Below are 25423 nucleotides of genomic sequence, written 5' to 3'. Positions count from 1 at the left end.
AAACAAAACAACAGGAGAGAAACCAAAGAAACAAATAAATAACTTGATCTAGAATCACTTGGGGAGAAAATCTCAACCGAAGAACAATTTAGGTCAGGCTGGCCTGTGGACATGTCTCTAGGGTTGTCTTGACAGTCAGTAGACCAGGTCCACCGTGTATGGTGCCCTGAATTGTGCAAGAATGAAGAAAGCTAGCTGGATAGAGGCGCAGACAGTCAGGGGACAGGGATGCATTTTTCCCTCTTGTCTCCCGACTGGGGGTGTGATGTGATTACTGGAGTTCCTGCCTCGCCTACCCCAAAGTGATGGGCTGTAACTTGGAGTTGAAAGGCAGATGTACTCTTGCTTTCCCCATGTTATATCCTGTCCTAGCGATAGAAGTAAGAGTAGATGAGGAATCGGACATTTAGGCGATAGCCCTGGGTGCGGCTCCATAGATTGCTCATTTTTTATGCCGGGGTAATAATGGTACTTCCCTCCCACACATGCTTTGACAGTTAAACGAGATGCATGTAGATTGGCGAGCTCAGAGCCCAGATAACTGATTTATATTCCGGCACTGAAACGTACTATTATTATTTTTTTTTTATCAGCAGTTGGAGAGGCAATGTATTCGAATACCCAGTGCCATTTGGGAGATGGCCCGATGCGAGGCTGTTTTATTATACGCGCGTCTTGTTTGATGCGGTATGATAGGAATGTTTCAGACCATTTATTTCTACTCACTGGACGTCCTGGAGTTTCATTTAGACCATCTCATCAGAGTTAATGTGACTGACCATTCTCCTTATTACCATCCAGTGGGAAGACAGCCTTGATCTGTGCACTACCAAAATAACGCCATTACCTTCCTCTCCTGCTTCCCCCAAATGCCATGTCTTTATCTTATCAAGGCTAGGCAAGAAGGAGGTCATGATTTGTTTTTTAGGGTGGGGACAAGGTTATAGTTTTGAGAAGCCTAACCCAAAGATTTTACCATACAGACTGATTTACTGTAGCCTTCTTCAGAGGAACATTCAGCTCTGCGGCCGTGCAACCGTGTGGACTTGTCGTGTAGACTTTGCTCTGAAGCACAAAGCGCACAGTGGTCCCTTTCTCGTTCACAAGAGTAGCAGACAAGCTCTTGCAGATCAGTGTGCTCCGCTGAGAAACTTCAGGGACCCCATGACAAGCACCACGGTGCATTTCCCTGCTCTCCATTCAGCCAACAATAGATTGTTTCCCACAGTGTGGAATAATGTTTTTACAGTGTTTTGTCATAATGCCAGAACTCCAGCCATGATTTGATAGCCTTCAGGAGTGGGACTGGAGATGGTGTGTGTGTGTGTGGAGGGGGGAATCTATCTGATGGTACATTATTTTCAGATTTTTTTTTTAAATGTAGCTAGGAAACATGCAAAAGCTAGGACCAGCAATTACAAATTATAAACACTGAAGTTCTGAGGCTTTTGTTTCCTCTGCAGTTTCGTGTGTGTGTGTGTGTGTCGTGTCGTGTGTGTGTGAGCACGCGCCTGCATGCATGCATACATACATACAGGACACAACAGATAGAGCCAAAGTAACCGGCTCATTTGCCAATGACTACCCCTGACACTGCAGAGTTACCTGTTCTCTCTCACTATACTAATTGAAGTCTTTTCCCCCTCCTGTGTTTCAGTTACCATTTCTACAAGCACCTTCTTCGACGGCTTGTTGGTGACGGGACTGTATACCTCTACGAGTGGCCAGTCTTCTCAGAGCGTTGGAGGCGCCAGCGCCTTCGGATTCGGTAAGCCATCCTGTTCGAAGGAGCCAGCAACTGTCAAGATTTTAGACAGCTACGTCGTCTTTGTTGTTTGGGGAATATCAGTTTTGAAAGTGTTCAGCTTTTGTTACTAAAGGGAAAATAATGTAAAATTGTATGTGTATGTGTGTGCTTGAGATCAGGTGCTGTGTTGAACCATTGTACTCAGCCTGGCATGGTCTTGGCAGACAATTTCCCTTTTCTGAATTTTCTCTCCCCACTCCGCTCCCTCATGCCTTGCTTCCTTCTTCCTTTCTTCTTCTTTTGAGCATTCATGGCTTCTTCATGTGCATTTATTGTCCTTTATTCTCACTCATCCCCTCCCTTCCTGTTGTCCCTTGTGTAGGTCTCTTCTCCCCATGTGGTTCTCCCGTCCGATTTCTTACCATGTATATTTTATCGTTGTCTATTTCCAACCTCCCCTAAGGTGTTTTATTCACACCTCATGATCTACTTTCTAGTTTTATGGCATATAAATAAACATATAATTTTAAATATAGGTTCTGTATATTTAAGAAAACATACTGTTAGGGTTTGTTTTCATAAAAAAAAAACTGGTTTGTTTCACTAAACATAATGCTTTTTAGTTGCATCTACTTTTCCAGATAGGTCAAGATCTGATTTTCCAGATGCATGAAATTGCGTCGTGAGTATACACACTCTTTTTTTGCATTCAGCTGTTGATGGGTATCTAGAGTGATTCAGTTTCCTGTGCTGTGCGGTCATCACCATGGATGCACCAACCTCTCTGTGCTGTGCTGACCCAGAACCATTCTGGGATAGACCCGAGTCACCACAGGACAGCTCTGTTCCGGGCTCTTGAGGGACCTCCATGCTGACTTCTCAAATGGCGTCATGTGTTTCTATTCCCACCAGCATCAAATGATAATTACCGTTTTCTAACATCCTCAACAGGGAATGACTGCCTCTCTGTCCCCCTCTCTATCTTCTACCATGGTTATTCTTGGTTCTATGGGTTTAGTGCAAATTTTTGAGTTTTTCATTCAGTGTGATGGGATTTATTTTGACATCCATGGTTCATTCAGTTTTCATAGCTATGCCCATCAGACGGTAGAAGAAAAGTTCCACGCTCTTTAATAAGGAAGAATTGTATAAAGGGAACTCAGCAGTGTTTGTTAATTCCATCCGATGGGTATTTATAAAAGAACATCACTTAATACTTAAATGACTTAAGTGTTTGTTCTTAAATCAGAGACCTGGCAGATTACACCTGTGGCAAGGCAGAAGGCTTCATGGAGGTCATCAATCCCAGAGGACTCTCAATTTGGAAATCTCTGATTTGCCCGTGTGCTGCAGTCTTGCCAACCTGGATGAAATAGGCTCCATGGAACATCAAAACTGCACATTTAATATCAAAACCGTTGATCCTATGCTAAAATCGTGAAACTATAAAGGCGTGGCAAAGGTAGAATTGCATTATCAAAAGCCAGCATGTGCTCATGCTATTTATCACATAAATATTTCCCCTTACGAAAGCTTGATACTTGGCCTATCCGAGATAAGGCCTTTGACCTTGTAGTTTAAAAGAACCTGGAAGGTACCTCACTATCAAGCATGGGGAATCATCCCATGGAAAATTTTAATCTGTTGCTATCTGCTTCTAAGGCTAAAACTCGGGGGAAACATTCCTCTTAGGTATAAAGAGTCCACTGACTTAGCCTTACTTTTTTGGGCTCCAGAGAGATGAAGGGTCCAGCTAGCTACAGTCATATCTATAGTATTTGTGCATAAATGTTGCCATTTTACGATAGCAGAACTCATACATGTGGCTGCCAAATTTAGCTGATAAAACTTGAAGATATTCAGCTCAATGTGAATTTTAGATTAATTTTTATCTTAAGTATACAATGTTTTTTTTAACATTTTTAATGGTTTATTTAATGTGCACTGGTGTGAAGGTGTCAGATTCCTGCAACTGGATAGTTGTGAGCTGCCATGTGGGTGCTGGGAATTGAACCCAGGTCCTTAGGAAGAGCAGTCAGTGCTCTTAACCACTGAGCCATCTCTCCAGCCCAAGTATGCAATGTTTACCTACCAGGCTTTACCCCTAACACAGTCAGTTTTCAAAAGCTCTGGAGTTATGGTTTGGTAACTTGAAGCTCCTTAGATGGTTCTCACTATTTTTTGAATTAATTAATTAACTAAAGTGTCTTTTTGTCCCAGTTAACTCCCTGCTGTGATAAAATGCCCTTACGAAAGCAACAAAAGGGAGAACAAGTTAACTTGGCTTATAATCGGAGGGTTCAGTCCACCATGGAGGAAGTTCTAGTGGCCGGAGCATGAGGTACCTGGACACAGCATCAATATTCAGGAGGCAGAGAATGAGGAATGCATGTGCTTAGCTAGCATTCTCCTTCTAAGCTGGTCTAGTGATGCTGCCCACTTTAGGGTGGCTCTTCCACCTCACAGGTATGTCCAGGAACTGGTCTCAGAAGACGCTAGGCTCCATCAAGTTGATAACATTAAACATGACAGTCACCCAGGTTGGTCTTGAGTCCTGGCAATGCTCCTGTCTCAGCCTTCCAAGCACTAGAAGTACAGTACGAGTCACCAAGCTGGGTCCTGTGACTTTATCCAGGGCTGAGACACTGCTGGATCTTCTGTTACTCAGCTCAGCATTGCCTGCAGTACATCTGCACGGTTAGTTCTAAAATTACTCCAGATGGGGTGAATCAGAAACTGGGGAGGGGCGGACAGGGGAAGCCAGTCATCATTTAAAAAAAACAACAAAGGACCAGGGTGATTTTGACAACTTATTTCCACTGTAGAAATACAGATAGCGGTTAAATGACCGTATATAAATGTAATAGCAAGTAGAGGAAATTGATGGAATATGAAATATAAGTGGATTTATGTTTTGGAGTAGTTTAGTGGTTATGGTGGGATGAGGCTGAAGTAATATGATTTATTCTTTGATGCAGAACAAAAGAGTTGCCGAATACATAACGTGTTGTTAGTCTCTGGGTGTTTTGATGGAATGGTAAACATGGTTTGCTTGGCATTTTCCAACACGTAGGATTAGCGTGTGATATGTTTAACTGGCTGTGACAAAGGAGGCAAAAGAAAGCATATAGTTGAGTTTAAATCGATTTTGGACAGTTTTTTCTCCTCTTTAGAGTTAATTTTGATTGTATTAATTACACTAAAGTTGCAGCTACTTTCTGGAATATCAAATGCATATAAGAACAGCCCAAGTAAGGCCATAATTATTCTTCAGATACCATTGTAGAAACATAATTCTACGAACGTAACTGCAGCCTTTTATGCAAAACCAGAATTCTTCAAATAAAATGCATGCCTTGCTGACCAAAAATAGATAAATGCCTAATAGCCAGAAATACATTAAAACAATAGCTACACAAAGATGCATTGTGCACAGCAATGTTTGGTTTGAAGTGCCTCATTTTGCTTGTCAGTGTAAGAAAACACTTTGCCCCAGGGAAGTGTGACGCTTAATTATGGATTTCTCTTTGTGTATCCCAGGGAGGGGGGGATAAGAAAAGCGCCTTCCCCTTGTCTTTGGCTTTGAATTCTATCTAGCTCAATCATGTAAATTTTCAAGGCTTATTGTGGTTGCTCAATGAAGGGGGATTTGAATATCCTTTCATATAAAATTGTTCCTTTGCCAGAGCTGAGATTCATTTTACTCGATTTTTAATATTCTGTCTCTGAATGCTAGAACTTTTACGCACGTTTTGGTATCCTGCCTCTTAGATCTGAGAATCTAGTGGACACAGCCGATGCAGAGAAACCAAGCGTGCAGTTGAGCCCCCAGTAAACTTGCCTGGTCAGCCAACACATCTGCCATGTCAACAACTATTTGATGAAATGTTTAGAGTCCTTGGTATCTTTTATTCTCCTCTTTTCGGGCGGCACTTATTAGACATCTAGTCATTTAAGTTTTAAAACTCTTTAAAAGGTAAGATGCAATGAAATCGGCGTATGTGGAGGGTTGCTTTAGCGAGCAGATCCTAAAGTATGTTCTTTTTAGTTTTTTCCTCCCAAGCACTCTTTGAATCGTATTTTAATGGTTAGTAATAGATGGGTCTAAATTATCTCCAATACTACCTTTAAATTATTACCATGAAAAGTTTTTAACTTCATTGTCTTATTCTTTAAAAAGTATTATTTGGCACCAAGGCATATTTACAAAACAAAACACCTGTTCCAAGGCAGGCCTTGAATCTATTAATACATGGGTCTCTGGATCGTAAAGATATGTAATTCACCAGTGGGCTCAGATTTCATACCAAACGCTTCATCGCCACGATGCAAATTTCTGTTACCGCTTTGCTTTACTGACACAAAGAATAAAGACAGAAGGGCCGGTTGAGCTGTCTTTAGGTTATACTTCATAATAGGTCTAAGTAGAAGTGTTACACCTTAGCAAATTTTCACTTGGAAGCCCTTGTCCCTCCACCCATTTGGTGAAGTCAGTCTGTCCTAGCTGTTCTGTCTGGGTCTGTGAACCACATGCACTGTGGACAGAGACACACGTTTAGGGCTTATTATTTATCTATAAAAACAAAAGAGCCACTGGCAATCTCATTAGGTGTGGGTGTACCCATTTGCTAGCTTAAATTAAGGTGATACTTTATACCAAAAGGCCTGGTTAAAGTTATTTCATCTGTGTTTTTAGAAAGGGATGTGGAAATAAACGCAATTCAAACATCATTGTGTCATTCGAAGCCTGACCTTTTATTGGGTATGGTGAATGATCTGTAATTAACAAGACAATTCTAGGTTAATTAAACAAATTACTCTAGTCAATGGGACAAGGAGCAGAACTGACAAGAGGTGGTACCACGATTAATTTCTCCTGCTTGCCGGGGATTAATCCAAGCATGACTTTATCCATTTCACTTGGGGTAGGCTGGCGCTATTGGCAACATCAGTACAAACCTTATCTGGTTAGTATTTGACACGTTATGAAGAATTCAGAGGTATTTCCTGACTCCTACATAACTTGAAAATCGCATCTTATAGGGCGGTGGGATACATTTAAGGTGGAGTAATTCACCAATGCATTGCCGGTGCGAATCAGACAGGGGCGTAAGGCCTGAGCTGAGCTGCAAGAGTCAGAGAAAGCAGTTTCCTGTAGTATCTTATCACATGGTCTCTGGTGTGTGGCAACTCAGCTTCCGTGCTGGTTTTTGCTAAGTTACGTGACGACTTGCCTTCCACAAATCTAGGTGTTTGCATCTGAAACATCAGAATAACAGACTGGCCCACTTCACACAGTTATTGTATAGATGAAAGGAGATATCCATTCAAATGCCCGATATGTATGTAATATATGCTCAACGTAGGCAGGAGATGCTGACTCTAACTGGGTGTGTTCATTGCTCACCCCCCCACTGTCAATGCAAGGGTGGGGAAGGAAAGCTAGAACGTCAGCGGGCATCTATGACACAAAGCACAGCAAGCGTGAGAACTAAGTCCAGGTATTCTGGCATCACAGCCAGTTCTCAGAGGCTTCTAAAGACGAGCATTCAGGAGTGCACAAGATTGTTGACAGAGGTTTCTTTCCTGCCCTGTTCCCACAGTGGTTAAGTCCCAGAGAAACCACACAGAGGTCTACATTAACTATAAACTGACTGGCCCATTAGCTCAGGCTTCTTATTAACTGTTACAACTTATATTAACCCATTATTTTGTTTGTTAGCCACATGGCTTGGTGCGGGGCAGTCACATCTTGCTTCTTCTGTGGTTGGGCCAAGCTTTCCTCTTCCCAGAATTCTCCTGTTCTCCTTGACCCACCTCTACTTCCTGTCTGGTTGTCCCGCCTATACTTCCTGCCTGGCTACTGACCAATCAGCATTTATTTATAATTGACAGGGTACAGACCATTGTCCCACAGCACAAGATGGCTGAGTAAGTAAAGGTTCCTGTCACCAGACCTGACAGCCTAGGTTCTAGCATCAGGACTCACGTGGTAGAAAGAGATAACAGAGTTTCACAACATGTCCTGAGTACCATACACACTGTAGCAGTACCTGCTCCCAAATAAATAATGTTTGCATGTATGTGAAACATAAAAACCAGAATCCACATAGCACACAGGGATCATTTTGAAGTATACATTTTATTCCTTTTTAGTGTCTCCTGAGATTTACACTTGATACCACTCTCTGGAGTCATCCAGAATAATCCAAAAGAAACGTACCCACTGGCAGTCACTCTCCAGTTTCCCCACCTTCTGTCCCTGACAACTAACTACTCTGCTTTTTGTGCATGTGAATTTCCTGGCTTTGGATAACTGTTATAAATGGAATTATATAATACATGGTCTTTTCTGCTTGGTGCCTTTTCCTTAGCATGTTTTCAAAGACCATCGTGTTGCCACAGAATAAATATATCGTTCTTCTTTATGGAATAATAATATTCTATTATGTGCATACAATGTTTTCTATTTAGGGTGTGGATGTGTGGAGGTTACCAGATACCAGAGTGGTGTGAATTTAGGGGACAAAAGAATGAAAATATTTAAAGGAATCACACAATACGTGGGGTCATCAGAGCCCTTCAATACTTATCAGCGGCCCTGCAGCCCCCATAGATTAAAATTAATTAGTATGTCTGGTGACTCTGACCTGAAAACAATTAAACGTACAAGACTCATTTATCATGTGCCCTCCCCTCCTGCCATTCGTCAGACCATTGTAATATGTTTCAACCTCAGCCCCGTGGCCTCAATGTACACCAGGGGATAAACAAGCCGGGCCAACAAAGCTTATCAGTCCAGGGATTTGAACCTGATATTTTTAGCAACTCATCATGAGCTGGATACAAGGGGCAGGTGACCTGTTTGGGTGAATACCTTGTCACCCTTCTAGACCTCCATCCTGACCCACTAACTGCTGAACGAGTGTAACATCCTTTCTCTCCTCCCTGACTTCATTTCCTCTGCTAACACTTTCTTTTTGACTTCTGCTGTTGGCCCCAACAGTACGTTGGGTTAATGTATGTACAACTGACTGGGACTAGGGGGACAGTAGCATCAGTACAGTCCTAACCTCGCAAACACAAGGCCCTAAGTTCTATCTTCAGAACCCAAATTAAAAATCTAGGTGTAATGACACAAATTTGTAATATCCGTGCTGGAAGCTGGAGATGGGAGGATCCTTCAGTCTTGCTGGTCAGCCAGACTAGCCCACTTGCCAAGCTGAAGGCCAGCAGGAAACCTGTCTCAGAAATAAAGTAGATAATTCCTTTGGGTATTGGGAATAATACCTAAGATTGTCTCCTTGCACACACAGATTAGAACATTCGCAAACAGACAAAGGGGGAGGCACAACCTTTTAGGAGTTAAGGAGATGATCCAGTCACATGTGTAAGCAGAGGCATGTGGGTGTGGAGAAGGAGGAGCATTGCTGTCTTTAAGTTTAAGGAGATTTCTAAGATGGCACAGAAATATATGTGTACACAGGTGCACACACATTCACAACTGCACAGATACGTAACTCACCACTGCCCTGCTGCTGCGCTCTTCCCCTTTCCCTCCTGGAGTTGGCAGGTGTTGTAATATGAATGGCTGGCCGCTTCCTGCCACCCGGCTAGCTTTACCCGAAATAATTACACGGAAACTGTATTCTTTTAAACACTGCCTAGCCCATTAGTTCCAGCCTCTTATTGGCTAGCTCTTACATATTGATCTAACCCATTTCTAATAATCTGTGTAGCTCACAAGGTGTGGCTTACCAGGGAAGATCTTAACCTGCGGCTGTGTCAGGTGGGAGAATCATGGCGACTGCCTCACTCGGCTTCTTTTTCCCAGCATTCTGTTCTGTCTACTCCGCCTACCTAACTTTCTGTCCTATCAGGCCAAACAGTTTTCTTTATTAGTTAACCAATGAAAGCAACAAATAAGATACAAGACCCACCTCCATCAGGCAGGCACCAGTGCTTTTGGGTCCAATGACTCGACGTTGTTTGTAGAAAAGATACAATGAGCTTCCTGAGACGGTCCATCCAGCTTCATCTCTTGCAATAGAGCAGAATCAATTTTACACCATACTTAAATTCTTACTTCATTCCTCATCTCTTTCCAAAATGACAGCTCTGGCATTCTTTGGGAATATGTTCTAAAATAATTTTTAAATTGTGTGTGTATATAAGTGTAAGTGTGATGTGTACTATGTGTATACATGTAGACCGCATGTACGTGTGCATGTGTGGAGGGCAGGGGACATCCTGGGGTGTTGGCCCTTAATTTGGAGGCAGGGTCTCTTTGTTCTTTGCTGTTGTGCAGGCCATACCTATGAGTGCAATTAGGAGCTCTTGACTCTGCCTCCCAACTCCCTGTAGACACACTGGGATTACACAACCCTCCATCATCAAACCATCTCCCTGTAGACACACTGGGAAATACAGTCCTGTATCATCACACTGTCTCCCTGTACACACACTGGGATTACAGTCTGCATAATCACACCATCTCCCTGTACACACACTGGGAAATACAGTCCTGTATCATCACACTGTCTTCGTGTAGACACACTGGGATTACACACTGGGATTACAGTCTGCATAATCACACTGTCTTCCTGTACACACACTGGGACTACAGTCCTCCGTCATCACATGGTCTCCCTGTAGACACACTGGAATTACAGTCCTCTACAATCATGCCATGTGCAGTTTCTCCTGCACAGTAAGCATGCTACTCACCATGCGATCTTCCCAGATGCTTATGTTTATAATTATAAGATTATAATTAGCCGAGCAATGAAGGAATATATTTCATATAAAGGTACAGCTCCTGGCTTTAACGTCAGTACCTTCCCATGCAATGGCTCATAAAGTTTTCCCTGCAAATGTTAAGAAGTAAGACACTTGTTTTCTTCTTTTGGGTAAAAAGTTGTACTCTAGGTAGGATTTATCCATTTCCTGATTCCCTTAGATACTCTATTATTATTCGTATTTATTAATCCTTAATACTTTGCATATTCTATAGACTGTAGAAGAATTCCACCCTGCCAATATGTGTACCTAGAAATCACTGGAGAAAATTTGAATTTGTAACCCCATGTATTGGTTGGTTTTGTGTGTCAACTCCACACAAGCAAAAGTGATCAGAGAAGAAGGAACCTTATCTGTGGTATTGCCTCCATGAGCTACAGATCTAAGGCATTTTCTCAATTAGTTATTAATGGAGGAGTCACAGCCCATGGTGTGTTGTACCATCCCTGGGCTGCTGGTCCTGGGCTCTATAAGAAAACAGGTTGAGCAAACCACGAGAAACAAGTCTGTACACAGCTCCCCTCCATGGCCTCTGCATCAGCTCCTGCCTCCGGGATCCTGCCCTGTTTGAGTTCCTGTCCTGACTTCCTTCAGTGATAAACAGCAATGCTGAAGTGTAAGCTAAATAAACCCTTTCCTCCCCAACTTGTATTTTGGTCATAGTGTTTCATCGCAACAATAGAAACCCTAACTTAAGATCCCCTGAGATGAATAATTCTTCTAGGTCTTCATTTCTGCTCAAATGAATATGTTCAGCATTGAAGTGGATGGATTTCGTATGAACAGAATCAAGAAGTACACCTTTTACAGCAGATTATGGTAGAAGCTGCCGCCCTGTAAGTTAGGACTTTTACATTTTAGTGTGTCTACTAGTGTTTAAATTTTGTTAAAGTACGTCTCTCTTAGCATGCTAAATCCTGGTTTCTGGTAAAGACACCACTTTCAAGGCCCCTTGATGGCATGAGGGACAGGCCAGGGAAGGACAGTGGATTTTCCTGGGGTGCTTTCTCCTATGCCAACATTTTAAAGAAGATTCCTGAAAAATAAATTTCAGTAAAATGAAACATTATTCCTCATATAAAAGCAAAATTGATATATCTTTTTTCCTTTTAAATATAATAATTAGTTAAAAACACTGAGGAGTCTTGGTATTTTGCTAAGAGAGTCTTATTTCCAGGGGGTGTGCGAAACTGTCATTGACCAGGAGCAGGTGCGTGCTTCAGGGGACAGACTTAAAGGGCTGACCCAGACCGTGTCTAACCTGTAATGTAGTATTTGCGCTTGAGGTTACCCTCTCCCTGGTACATGCATTTGTGTTCTATGTTAACAGTAAATTGTTTACTGTTCTAGTTGGTAGTAGAACACGGGAGAATGGAGTCTGAAAATGAGGCAGACAAAAGTCTCATGCGGTAGCCAGCTTTATTCAGAAGAGCAGACAGTTTATACTCGTGCACAATTAAGAGTCACATGAATAAAGTGTACTATCACAAGGACAAGCCGCGTGTGGCAAAACCATGTGTTCCCACCGAGACAGACAAACATTTAATTGAATCCGTTACACCTGGGAAGAGCACAAAGCCACATTCCGAGAACAGTTCTGTGTTTCGAAGAAACTGAGATCACAGACTCTTGTCTTGTTTTCTTGGCGTTCTCTCACACACACTCAGAATTCTCCTCTCAAGGCTTCATTCGCCGACTATGTGCTGACAGGAAATGACTTAAATATACTCTTGGATAAATTCAGCCTCTTCTTTCCTGGCAGTTAAATCGAAGGAAAGTGGATTTCATAATGCTATTAATTCCTAGAAATAATTCTAGAATTATCTTTGAAATAAACGTGGGTGGGTGTGAAAGGAACACCTTGGCATCAACCAGGGAATATTTCTGGATTCAATTCTAGAATTTGAAAATCGACAGAGGAGTGTAATAAAGTCATCCCACCAAATGAGGTGCATCCTGCCCTGTCTCTTGTTTTGCAGTTTTGAATTCACCCCTCTTAATGCTCAATTTTGCATTTACCCAAACAGAATAGACATGTAGGCTGTTCTCTGAGGCAGACACGGAGCTAAATTACTGTTTTCAGGACTTGGAGTGTCTAAGTGGAAAGATACTTGCTGATGTGGGAGTTGCCATTTTGGAAAGCAGAATAGCAGAGATTGTTACTGTTTCAGTTAAAGTTCAGATGGTGCCGCCCTGCCCACTTCTCTTCCTACATGTTTTCATACATCCGAACCATGTTGTTGCTATTATCCAGTTAATCCTGCTATTTTGGGTCCTCTTGCTGCAATGTTTCTCTCCAAATAAACTCTGATAGCTAGCAAACTGAAGGTGAAATAAATGTGGCTGTCGGAGATGGCATCTGGAAAGGTATTTCGTTGATTGGGAGGCAGAGGCAGAGGCAGGCGGATCTCTGTGAGTTCGAGGCCAGCCTGGTCTACAGAGTGAGAGCGAGTTCCAGGACAGCCAGGACTGTTTCACAGAGAAACCCTGTCTCAGGAAAAAATAATAATAATTATTTGCATGATGAAAAGAATGTTTTTTAATCCGAATGACCTACTGACATTTCTTACAGTAACAACAAAAGCAGGAAAAAAATGTTAGTAATAAAAGAAGAATTCAGCTGGACTTTTGGCTTTCTCTCCGGACAAGAGGGTTAGTGACCAACCAGGTCTCGAAAACTTGTGAGGTTGATGAAGTTGACCACTCCCCAATCTGGCCCTGTTCCTTTTCTTCCTTCTTGTCTCCTTTTCAATAAAACACTGATGTCTGTCATATCTTAGAATGAACCTTGAATTCTGTGTGCACAGAAACTTTTCCCACATGGTGCTTCTTGCCACCATCCATGTCTTGTGATGTATTCATAGGACCTGTGTGAAAAAAGGTGATTACTGCTCTTAAAAGTTTGGAATATTATAGTTTAATAACTTCAGCAGCATTCCTTCAATATGGTTTTGTCCTTACAAATAAATCCAGAAGATGAAATCCATTCTATCCAGCTGAGTGATTCTTGACATCGTTGTTGTACAACCATCACCACTAGTTTGGAAACATGGCCGTTGTTCTAGGAAGAAGCCCCATGTCCGCTAACCAGGAGTTCTTCAGCAACCCCCGGCCCCAAGTCCTCAGGAACCCCTAATCTGCTTTCTGTGGATTTCTGAATTTGCTTACTCTAGAAGTCACGGTAATTCATGCAGATACGGTTTTTCATGAGTGATTGATGGATTTGCTTGCTATATTCAAGGTCTGTCTACATTGACACTTACTTAAGTACTTCAGTTTTATTTATGATGGAATGACATTCCATTTCTGGATATTCCGTATCTATTTATCTATCCAGTCTGCTAATGGGTAGTTTAGCTTCTATGTCCTGTGAACCTTCGTGCACAGGTGTTTGTTGTGGGAACATATGGTTCAAATCCTCTTGGGTGTGTGGCTGGGATGGAACTGTTGGTCATTCAGTACTTCTTCTTTATTTTAAAGAACTGCTTTCTATGTCAGCTACACCTTGCTTATCTTTTTAAAAATGGAACTGTCCAGTTGTTGCCTGTGGAGATTCATCTACTTACATTTCCACCTGCAGTGTGTGTGTGTGTCTGTGTGCATGTGTGCGTGCGTGCGTGTGTGCGTGCGTGCGTGTGTGCGTGCGTGTGTGTGTGTTTGTGTGTGTGTGTGTAGGTTGCAGTCTGCTCACATCCTTGTCAGCACTTGCTATCTTCTGGTTTGGGGTTTGACTTGCTTTTAGTCACTGGTGTTTGTAGGTAGAGGCCAGAATCTTGCTGTGGTTGGTTTCACTTTGGTAACATGTGAGGCTCAACCCCTCACCTGTTTGAGGTCATTCGCGTATCTCTGGAGGAAGTCTGTTCAAGTTCGTAAGTCCATTTTTAATTGGTCCTTTTGTTTACTTATGTTGGAGTGTTTAATTCACTGAGGAGGAGTGGGCTGATGGGAGTACTCTCGCAGATTTTTGTAGTGAATTGAAGAGCTAGGTAATAAATTAAAAATGTCAGTTTTCAAATGTCAACTGCGTGTTCTTTAAACACAAGAGTCCTCCCTGGGCTCCATGGTGGTTTTGTCTTGTTTTCCTTAAGCTACATTTCAAGTTCTGACTTTCGATTAGAGCAAGCAGAGTGTAATCAGTCTTGTGCAGCCTGAAGTGGGGGTCCTCAACCTTCCCAATGCTGTGGCCCCAATCATGAAATTATTTTCATAGCTGTAATCTTGCTACTACTGTGAATTGTAATGTAAATATCTGATACGCAGGACATCAATATGGGACCCCTGTGGGGGTCATGACCCACAGGTTAAGAACGCTGGAGTGCAGCATCTCAGACTTCATGGGTTTTAGTTTGTGTTTTAACAGGTTCCTTTTCCACTGTACTTTAAAAACAGCATTTCTTTTGTGTATGTTTTGCATGCATATCCTCATTCATATGCGGCAGGTGGATGTGTGTGCAGTTGTGTTATGTGTTATCTTAAGCTACCTTTTATCACATACGTCTGGAACATTCAATTCAGTCTGTATGCAAACAACTCTTAGGGATATGCATTGTCTACCAATTATTCTCTGAAGTTATGTCAGAAGAGAGGAAAATGGTTAAATTAATTCAACAGATTTGGAGTTTGCACCACATAACAGATCTACCAGCTTGGACCACTGTACATTGGTACAGACCAGTGTACCAGACTAAACACAAAGACCTCAGTACATCCATGTACAAGGCTAATGAGGCCAAGTGAATGGATGAAATAAATGATCTTTATAAATTATAGTCCCATGCTTATACATGAGAACTCATCTAAGAAGCTGATACTTTTTAAATTTTTATTTATTTTTATGTATATGGTTTTTTGACTGCATTCAGGTCTGCGCACCATGTGTGTGCCTGGTGACCATGGAGACCAGGACAAAGCACTGGACTGCCTGGGACCGGAGCTACAGATTGTTGTGAGCATCATCTTGATGTTGCTAATTAAACCTGGGTCCTCTAGAAGACAGCTAGCTAGTGCTGTTAACTAAAGAGTCAGTTTTCTTTGTTTTTAGACGCAATTTAAGGCCCAAGGTTTGATTGAAGCCATGTCAGTTTACATGCAGTGGTATGCACACGTCTGATGGAGTTTACATGCAGTGGTATGCACACGTCTGATGGAGTTTACATGCAGTGGTGTGCACACGTCTAATGGACTTTACATGCAGTGGTATCCACACGTCTGATGGAGTTTACATGCAGTAGTATGAACATGTCTGATAGCGTTTACATGCAGTGGTTCGCACATGTCTGATGGATAGGAGATGTAACTATAGACAAAGGATAATGCAAATTCATATCAAAATATGTATTATCATAATCCAGAAAGTTCTCTCATGCCCCCTCCTGCTGGTTCCAGTTGCTGTTTTGATGTTATTCTACTGTAGATTAGTGTTTCTTTTGGAATTTAAATAAGTACATTTATTCAGTAGGCACTTTTTCATGACTGAGCCATTTGCTCTTGAGATCTAGCCATGTTGCATGTAACAGTAGTTTGTACTATTTTGTTGTTGGGTAGTCTTTGTTTTCATATTTTGTATTGGGTTTGCTCTAGCTCGGTATACAGCTACTATAAACTTCTCACACAACTTTTTGGTGTATATTGATTTGATTTTATTGAATATCTGTAGGCATTGCTAGATTTTATTTTATAAGAAACTGTTAAACTTTTACACCAAAGTAGCTGTATTTACCTACATTCACGGACATCATGTGGGAACTGTGCTTGTTCGGAGTTTGGTATTGTCAGTGTTTTAATTTTGGTCACTTTAATGGGCAGATGTTGGGATCTCATTGTAGAGAGAATTCCTTTCCTGTTGGACAAACGTCTGTTTCCTCCACACAAGGCCACAACAACAAACCCACAATCCCACAAAGTCTAACTTGGGGAACCAGAGAGTTTTTAGAATTTACTCACAGAACCGGGGTGAAAGGCGACTTATAGGGACATGGGAGACCCTAAGAGGACGTCGCCAGAAAGTCCTCACCCAGCATGGATGATGGATTTTCCACTGCCACATAGATGTATACTCTAACCAGAGTAAAACATGGGTCCCCATCATCAGATCAGCGGTGCCTGCTTGCAAGCGCCCTACGAGATCCCACCTGTTGACTGCTGTTCTTCCCTCGGAGAGGGAGTGGACGGGGCCATCAGATTCTCCACTGAGATTTCAGCTGCTCCTCAAGCCATTTGTTTGCAATCCTTCCCTAACTGCAGGCAGCCTCAGTTGCTCTGCAACACTCATTGAGGTTTGAACTCTCATTTTCCAGCTGACTAAAGATGTTGAGCACTTTTTCAAGTGCTTCTTGGCTATTCTATGTCAAATGTTCACTTCTTGTATCTTTTGGGTAGGTGGAGAAATAATGGGACATGCATTGATTTTCTGCAAGTTATGGGTGTCCTTCATAGGCGTGGGCATGGTCCTACTCAACAGGAAAGGAGTAGCATTTTCCCGGTTCCCTTCCTAATTGGTGCTCCGGGATGGTCACCCTTCCCAGACTATTCTCTTTGCACAGCTGTCTGTTTTTTCTCTCCTTTTAAAAAAAAATGACTCCTAAAAATGAAGCACAATTAACAAAATCCCAGAGACAGATATTCGGGTTCAACCTGAAGGTCAGAAAAGCAAAGCAGCCAGCCGCTGGCTCTTACCTTGACTTCAGTTCAAAAATGACGAGCCTGCCTCCAGGAATCTCAGAATAAGACTGAGACTGTGAGCTGTTTCCTCCCGTTTTATTTTTCTCTTTAGGGCTGGGATTAAAGGTGTGCACCACTGGGATTAAAGATGCGCAACGCCTGGTTTCTATGGCAACCAGTGTGGCTAATGGGATTAAAGATGCGTGTTACCACTACCTGGTCTGTAAGATTGACCAGTAGGGCTGTTTCACTCTCTGATCTTCAGGCAAGCTTTATTTATTAAAATACAAATGAAATGCCATTACAGTACCACATAGTGGATTGCATTGGGACTTTTTATATTTGCTCCCCAACCCTCTTGTGCTGCTCCCCCTTCTCTTCCCAAATAGTCTTCCTTCTATTTCCATGACCCCCCCCTTTAAAGCCTTAGATCCCACATAAGAAAGAAAACAGCCATAAGAAAGAAGTCAGCCAGTGGTGGTGCCTGTCTTTAATCTCAGCACTTGGAAAGCAGAGGCAGGCGTATCTTTGTGAGTTCAAGGCCAGCCTGGTCTACAAGAGCTATTTCCAGGACAGCTAGGGCTACACAGAGAAACCCTGTCTTGAAAAAACAAAAACAAAACAACAACAACAACAAAGAATGAAGACATGATGTTTTTCTTTCTAGGACTATGGTACTTAAAATGGTGGTGTCCAAACTCACCCATCTTTCTGCAAATTTATGCTTGATGGCTACAGAATTCGCTATTTTATACTAATTCATCCACGATCGCCACTTAGTTCTACTTTTAAGAGTAAGTCGTGTTTTGGACTACTGAGTTCCAATATTTTTAATATACCCTGGTGTCCAGGTTGGCTTCAGCTGTCCAACAACACAAACCTAGAGTCATCTGGGAAGAGGAAACTTCAATAGAAGAATTCTCACAACCAGATTGGCCTCTGGTCACATTTGTAAGGCATTTTCTTCATTGTTGATTGATGTAGGAGGGCCCAGGCCACTGTGGGTGGGGCTCTCCCTAGCGACTGCGATTGGGCTATGTAAGAAAGGTGGCTGAACATTACCTTGAAAGTAAGCCAGCAAGCAGCATTCCCTGTGGTTTCTGCTCCTGTTGTCTACCTCGAGTTCCTACTTGGAACTGGACCATGGAGTGTAAAGTGAAAGAAATCCCGTCCTCTATAAATTAGTTTTGGTGTTTATCACAGCAACAGAAAGCAAGCTAGGCCAACTGGGTTCTGGTCTAGCGTGTGCTTGGTTTGGACAGGCATTTTCCTGTTTATGCTCACTTATCCTTTGTCTTGACAGTGTCGTGAGATTTGCAGAAGTTTTAATATTTTCTAAGTTCTAGCTCCTGGTTTCTTTGATGGTTATTGCTGCATGTCTGTCCAGAAGCCCCATTGCCTGTCTTGGTGTAAATGATTTTTGTTGTGAACACGTGCCCTGGATGGCGTGGCCTGACTATTGAAATGTAATTAACTTCAATTATCACAACCTTTAGGTGAGAAGAAGACAGGGGCTGGGGCCTGTGCGCAGCCTTACTATAGACTTCCTATTAAGAATTCTTGCCTTTGGGAAAATACACAGTCAGAACCCTTTTCATTCTATAGCATTAGGTGTTTGCATTTAAAAGGTTTTTTTTTTTAAATCCAATGTGTGTAAGCTTCTAACTTTAGTGCCCCTTTACAAACTGAAATTGCCTCGGACCCCAGGGCGACTCTGTGGTGAGCCAAATGGGCTTCAGGACGCTTGCTTCACACCAGAGCCTCATGCCAGAAGCCAAACAGATGGTAAACTAGGCAGAGATGACCCTGGGCACTCTCGTTAGAGCAGCTGGGGAGATTTTAATGGGCCCCATTGGCCTGGTGCTGTGTTTAATGTCCATTGAGCGGCCACTCCTCCTCCCTTCCCTGTTACAAGTCAACAACCCGCGTGGATATTTGAGTAAGGATTATCAGACACAATTTGCCCGGAAGATGTACAACCCTCTCGAGCTAATTAGCCAAGTTTCAATAATCACAGAGTTCTGCTATAATTGGAAAGAAGCACTGTTTTGCTTGCCAGTGCATAACCACTAATTAACAGCAAGATAAAATATCCGTGCAGTAGTCATCTCTAGAAGACTCTGTTAACAGTAAATTAACGGACGAGTTGGTGCCAAGTCGACGCTGGTCAGAAAGTTCACAGATGAAGTTCTGTTACATAAATATATAATGCGCACACTTTGTAAGCACGGCACTGTTGAACCAGAGCAGAGCGTGGGTGGGGTAGGCCTTCGTGGTTTTGGCTTAGCCTTCCTATGGTCAAGGTCATGGTCGTTGTATTAAGGAAACAGTGGGCTTGGTTCTGTGCACTTCAGACAACAACCGCTGTTTGCTGCACTGTTGTTTACATACAAGCTTTAAAGCTTCGTTAATTTGCTTTTCTCTTGATCGCAATAATTGCCTGGGCTTTCTCAGCCTGAAACTGTACCCATGAAATTGGGCCATGACCTCTGCATTTTTCTGTTTATTATAATCAGGATCAAGTGCGTAACACGGATAGCTCAAGGTTCACAAAGAGGAACATGAAAACTCAACTCCAGTTTTCTTTATTTTTGTTGATTCAGGAGGGCAAGGGTTACTAAAATGTTCTTCAAAAGGGTTTGCGAACAGACTTCAAGCCTTTGTTTATAAGAGAGTCTCACGTAGCCCAGGCTGGCCCCAAACTTGCTGTAAAACTGAAGATACCCACAAGTCTCTGTTGCTCCTGCCTCCACCTCCCGACTTATGAGATTACATGTCTGTACCACCACGAGCAGTACAAGACGTTTTTAAAAATTCCCATTGTAACTAGAGAGGCAGACCTTTATGTTTTTAATAAAGTCTCTTTAGCTTTCTGTTTATGCTAATGGGTGAATTCGCATTAGCACATACTCTTCTAACATGTGAGAGTTTTAAAAGTTGCCTTTGTGTAGGAAGTCTTAGTTGCTGGGCAAATACTAGAACTCCAATCATTTCTATACTATTTTTTTTTCAAAATGTTTACTACAGTGAAGAATACTTTATGGGTCTAAACTGTTGTGGCTTTAGAAGCTTTGGAATAGAATGTCGCTAGCTGCTCAGAAGAGGAGAGGAAGAATACGCGGCAAACTGCTTTCGTTTGGGGTGAACATACTTATCAGTTTCTTTTGAAATAAAGGAAAATGCATAAGGAACAGGTTGAAATGGAACACTTTAATAATGATAAACACATTTAACACATGGAGAGTTATGGAAGAATTATTGAATTAGTGTCTTTGGCAAACCATGATGTGTTTTTCCTTTTAAATTATAACTGCAAAAATGTGGAGGTCAGGGGATAACAACGGGAGGTTGGTTCTCTCCCTCTACCAGGCGGGTTCAGGGAGATTGAACTCTGGCAGTCAGGCTTCACAGCAAGTGCCTTTTCCCACTGAGTCATCTCATAAGGCCTGCATGGAGTTTCTTCAGAGGATCGACGAAGGATAACCCTGCCATGTAATAATAATATATTGATATGTAATGTAACCTGAACTTGTAAAAAGCTTGATTGCAGAAATCTAAAAAATCGTAATAAGCCGGGCGGTGGTGGAGCACACCTTTAATCCCAGCACTAGGGAGGCAGAGGCAATATATTGATATGTAATGTAACCTAAACTTGTAAAAAGCTTGATTGCAGAAATCTAAAAAATCATAATAAGCCGAGCGGTGGTGGCGCACGCCTTTTATCCCAGCACTCGGGAGGCAGAGGCAAGGCGGATCTCTGTGAGTTCGAGGCCAGCCTGGTTTACAAGAGCTAGTTCCAGGACAGGAACCAAAAGCTACGGAGAAACCCTGTCTCGAAAAAAAAAATTATAATAATAAATTACATAATGAATAACAGAAATATGTTAATGCAATTTTAAGATAGGGAAAAAGATTATCTCTGAGGCGAGTATATAGGCCTTTCTCCCCAGAGTCTGAGCATTGGGTCACTCCCTGGGATAGAAGGAGACACTGGCCAACAAGAAGGAACTGGAGTGAATGGCGCTCTGCTCACAGGGGAAGTAGAGCGGTGTTTGCAGAGTCTTATGTATCCACTGGAGATTAATTTCCTGACTCACGTGGAACATGTGTAAAAGATGTAATCAAAGAAGAGGGGGTATTAGCTAGACAGTGGGGACATAGGCAGGGTCTGGAGAAGGTTAACTTGGAGGGGTTCGAGGGAGGGAAGGTAGAGGAAGTGATGTCATCATATTTCAGCTAAAACAGTAAGAAATAAAAATGTAAACGTATATTAAAATGCTTAGAAGAATGTTTTAGACCATTCAATAAGGCTCCAGGCTCTCTAGTTGCAATTTTCCTTTTTAAATATTGTTTAATTCCATATTTTACAATTCGGAAATATATGTTTATTTATTTAAATATATAAATTAAATATATGTTAAATTATAACGATTTAGACTTATAAACTAAACTTAATACTTAAAAATTAAAAAAAAAAACTCAAAAAATAGCCGTAGCAAAAATTGGTTGTGACCCTCTCAGTGTTAATTCTGCTGTCCTCATACACTTCCGGAAATGGAATCTATTGATCTAGTTTGGGGAGCTAGCACCTCCTCACAGCACACAGGCAGAGGGCAAGTGTCTATTGTCTGCGTGCACCACACGCAAGGTCCTTTCTCTTCTGTGATCCGCCCAATTCTCATAGGCCTCCTGTTTGTAGTAGAGGGATCCACGGTGCAGTGTGACCACACAAGAAATCAATCCTTTGTTGACTGTACGACAGACAGGAAGGTGGGGCAGATGGTGAGCATCTAAAGAATAGAAACATGTGGTCAGAGCTGGGGAGGAGGGGCTGGCGCTCCCAGCTGTAAACTCTAGGTGAAGAACTAGCCACCCTCTCCTCTGAAGTACGCTAAGGAGCTGAGGAAAACGTGGAGGAAGCGCTGTCCTCTAAGTGTGATATGAGTTGTCTGAGATGGCATGCAGTCCTTATGCACCCCCTGGAGATGAATCTTGTGTCTCATGAGGAACATGCAACACCGCAGTCAGCTCAGGAAGGCAGGGGCCACATATTAACCAGCATAGATGTGTGATAATGCTGTGATTTACAAACCGGTGTCATGCTAGGATTCCCCTTAATGCAAGCTGTCAGGTGTCTAAGTGGTACCCAGTCTTGCTTTCAAACGAAGTGGGGTGTGTCTTCCACCTCGAGTATAATAGCTGAGGAAGACTGCAGGAGATAAACACCAGATGCTTCAATTAGATATCAGCTGTAAGTTCTTCTTTAGCAAACTGACTTTGAAGAATTCTATGTGCAATTACTGCTATCTACTTTTGGACTCAGAGACAATGGAGCACAAAAGTCATATCGTGTTTTATGCGGCTCAGTTCTCTAACTACAGACCTTGGTTGCTCAAATGCTACCAGGGCCTTGGTATCTCCCTGTGATACCATAGCATGATGCAGGACATACCAAGGACAGCCATGTTCTGTTTGGTAGACACACTGTACTGGAAGCACAGTGGGAAATGGCCATCTTACTTAACTAGAGGACTTAACTTAGTTTCCAGAGCTGGAGAGACGGCTCAGTGGTTAAGAGCACTGTTTGCCCTTGCAGAGGCCGCTGGTTCAATTCCCAGCACCCACATGGTGACTCAAAAAGTGTTAGCAGAAACCTGGCTCTAGAGAAATTCCCAGGAATCCACAAGGATGACCCCAGCTAGGCCCCTCAGCAATACAGTAGAGGGGGCCCAATTTTAACTTGCCCTGTAGTCAGACTGATGATTATCTTAAATATCATCATAGAACCTTTATCCAGAAACTGATAGAAACAGAGGCAGAGACCTGCATCAGATCACTAGACTGAGCTCCCAAGGTCTAGTTGAGGAGTGGGAGGAATGAGAATGTGAGCAAAGAGGTCAAGACCATGATGGGTTCACCCACTGAAACAGTTTACCTGAGCCAATGGGAGCTCACCAACTCCAGCCAGACTGGGAAGGAACAAGCATAGGACCAAACTACTCCCTCTGAATGAGGTTGACAGTTGTATGGCTGGAGCAGACTGAGGGGCCACTGGCAGTGGCACCAGGATTTTTCCCTACTGCATGTGCTAGCTTTTGGGGAACCTATTCTCTTTGGATGGACACCTTGCTCAGCCTGGATATACTGGGGGAGGGCCTTGGGCCTTCCACAGGGCAGTGTGCCTTGCCCTCTCTGAGGATTGGATCGATGGGGCGGGGTGGGAGGGTATGTGGAAGGAGTTGGGGGAGGAGAGGGAGCGGGAATGAAATGGTATGTATAGTGAAAAAGTATAGTTTGTTTCTTTTTAAATATATATATTTTCAAATACCATTTTTAAATACCATTTTTTTTTAAAAATACCATTTTCAGGGGATCCTAAGCCCTCTTCTGACTTCTACAGACACCAGGCTTATATACTGCAGGCAACACACTAATGCCCATAAAGTGAAAACAAAATAGTTCTCATAGTTCTCAGTACTAGAGCGGAGCCAAGACACAGGTGTGCTGGAATACTGACACAGACCTGAAGTACGTGAGCATCCGAGTGTAGAGCCCATTGCTGGAGGGGCCACAAGGATTGAAGCCAGAGAAACATTACAGAGCAGAGGCATGCACTAACAAAGGGTCGCAGCACTGAAGGCAGAATTGCATTCACGCAACTGTTTGGCCGGAACTCAGAGAGTCTCTGTACTACAGGGTCCAGCGAACTTTGCGCTGAACTGCCTTGTTTTCAGACAGCTCAGACGATATTGGGCTACCTGCTCTGACATTTGGCAGAATCTTTGCTATTCTCGTTGGTAGTTCCATTTTTCTCCTCCCCTTCCCTTCTTGGTGGAAAGATAGTACGTAAGTCTTGACTGGCTCTCTGAGCAGTGAGAGTCGTGAGAAGTCCTCTCTCTAGTCCTGCCGCAGCCTTTCCTCACTAACCCCTCTGGACCTTAGAAACACAACATTTTCTGGACCTCTTTGCACTTTCTAGGAGTCTTGTACTTTATCTCTCCTGTTCTGCTTTTACGTTTATGGTAGCGTGCTCAGGCAAGGGCAGCAGTGTCCAGTCTTCCACTGGAGCTCTTGTGGGTAGAATTGGTCGCTTTCTTGTTATGAGCATCCCATATAGCTCAAGAGTGGTCGGACAAGCTGATCTCCTCCTAAACCTGTTAGATCAGAGAGAGTTTTACTTGTCTGAGCTAGGTAAAAATTGTCTTCCCCTTCTAAATCACTGTGGGATCATAGTGTGAGAACAGTTTAAAAACGGTGGGAACTCCCCAGGCCCTGACTTTATCATCCAGGATAAGGCAAGACTTGTATAATTGGCCAGCTCAGCTTCTGTCTTTTCTCTTGTTAGAAACAGAACTGGATGATAAGAAGGAGGGGCTGTAACTCCCTCATACTTGGTATGCTAGGGTCATGGATTAAAGGTCCATGGCCAGCAGGCTAAGTGAGGATGTTGGGATAATCCCAGGATCTGAGAAGGCCAAGGTAGGGGTGGTCAGTCAACAGGACAAGTTACAGAGGCTGTAGAGCCACACTCTGCAGCACAGACCGGACTTCACACAAAGCCTCTGGTGAGGGCTGCTGGAATCAAGTCCCGTCTACCCACCTGCCTTGTGCTTTTGTGCAGAACTGTTTGCTAGGAGAGTTCAGGGATTTCCCAGCTGTGGGGTCATAGGACTTCACCCTTCCTGAGCTTGTAATGACTCAACAAAGCCAACGATAGGCTGCTAGGCTGGTGGCTGGAAGGATATTGCTTTTCAAAAGCATAGCTACATTTCGGACCCTTCTATTTAGCAGGATCCTAAATAAATGGTCTTTTGAATATACGTTAAATACCTGGATGGAGTTAGGCAATGTTCAGTTTTGTTGTAAGTATATGGCCATCGAGGAAATGTAAAGGTTAAGACAGTTTTGTTTCAGCTTTGGGGATTTTCTGTGGTTTTTAGAAGCCAGGCTCAGGTTCTTGGTCTCAGCCCTATCAATGGGAAGAGGCTGATGGTAATGTCTGGAGAGGCAAAAGTCCTTGACATCTGTCTAGCTTCAATTCATGCATGTATGTGTGTGTATGTGTGTGTTCACATGTGTGTGCGCATGTACATGTATGTGTGTTTTGTTGGTGACTTTGAGAGTCTTCCTCAATTTCTCACCATTGTATTTTAAAAATATTTTGCATGTATTTATTTGCGTGTATATGTGTTTCATGGTGCACACATGGAGAGCTTG

The 25423-nt window shown here is 42.7% G+C and overlaps 1 protein-coding gene across 3 annotated transcripts in view; it reads left to right on the top strand.

Moving 5' to 3' along the window:
• Nucleotides 1-25423, top strand: part of Reln (reelin) — a 426015-nt gene that overhangs the window by 59005 nt on the left and 341587 nt on the right. For all 3 annotated transcript variants that reach the window (XM_075956443.1, XM_075956444.1, XM_075956442.1), the window contains exon 2: nt 1658-1768. In XM_075956443.1, the coding sequence (XP_075812558.1) occupies nt 1658-1768 (111 nt within the window). The remainder of the gene's footprint in view (nt 1-1657; nt 1769-25423) is intronic.

This window comes from Microtus pennsylvanicus, chromosome 22 (assembly GCF_037038515.1).
Source record: "Microtus pennsylvanicus isolate mMicPen1 chromosome 22, mMicPen1.hap1, whole genome shotgun sequence".
NCBI classification, from domain to species: domain Eukaryota; kingdom Metazoa; phylum Chordata; class Mammalia; order Rodentia; family Cricetidae; genus Microtus; species Microtus pennsylvanicus.
This window is presented reverse-complemented; position numbering and strand designations above follow the sequence as displayed.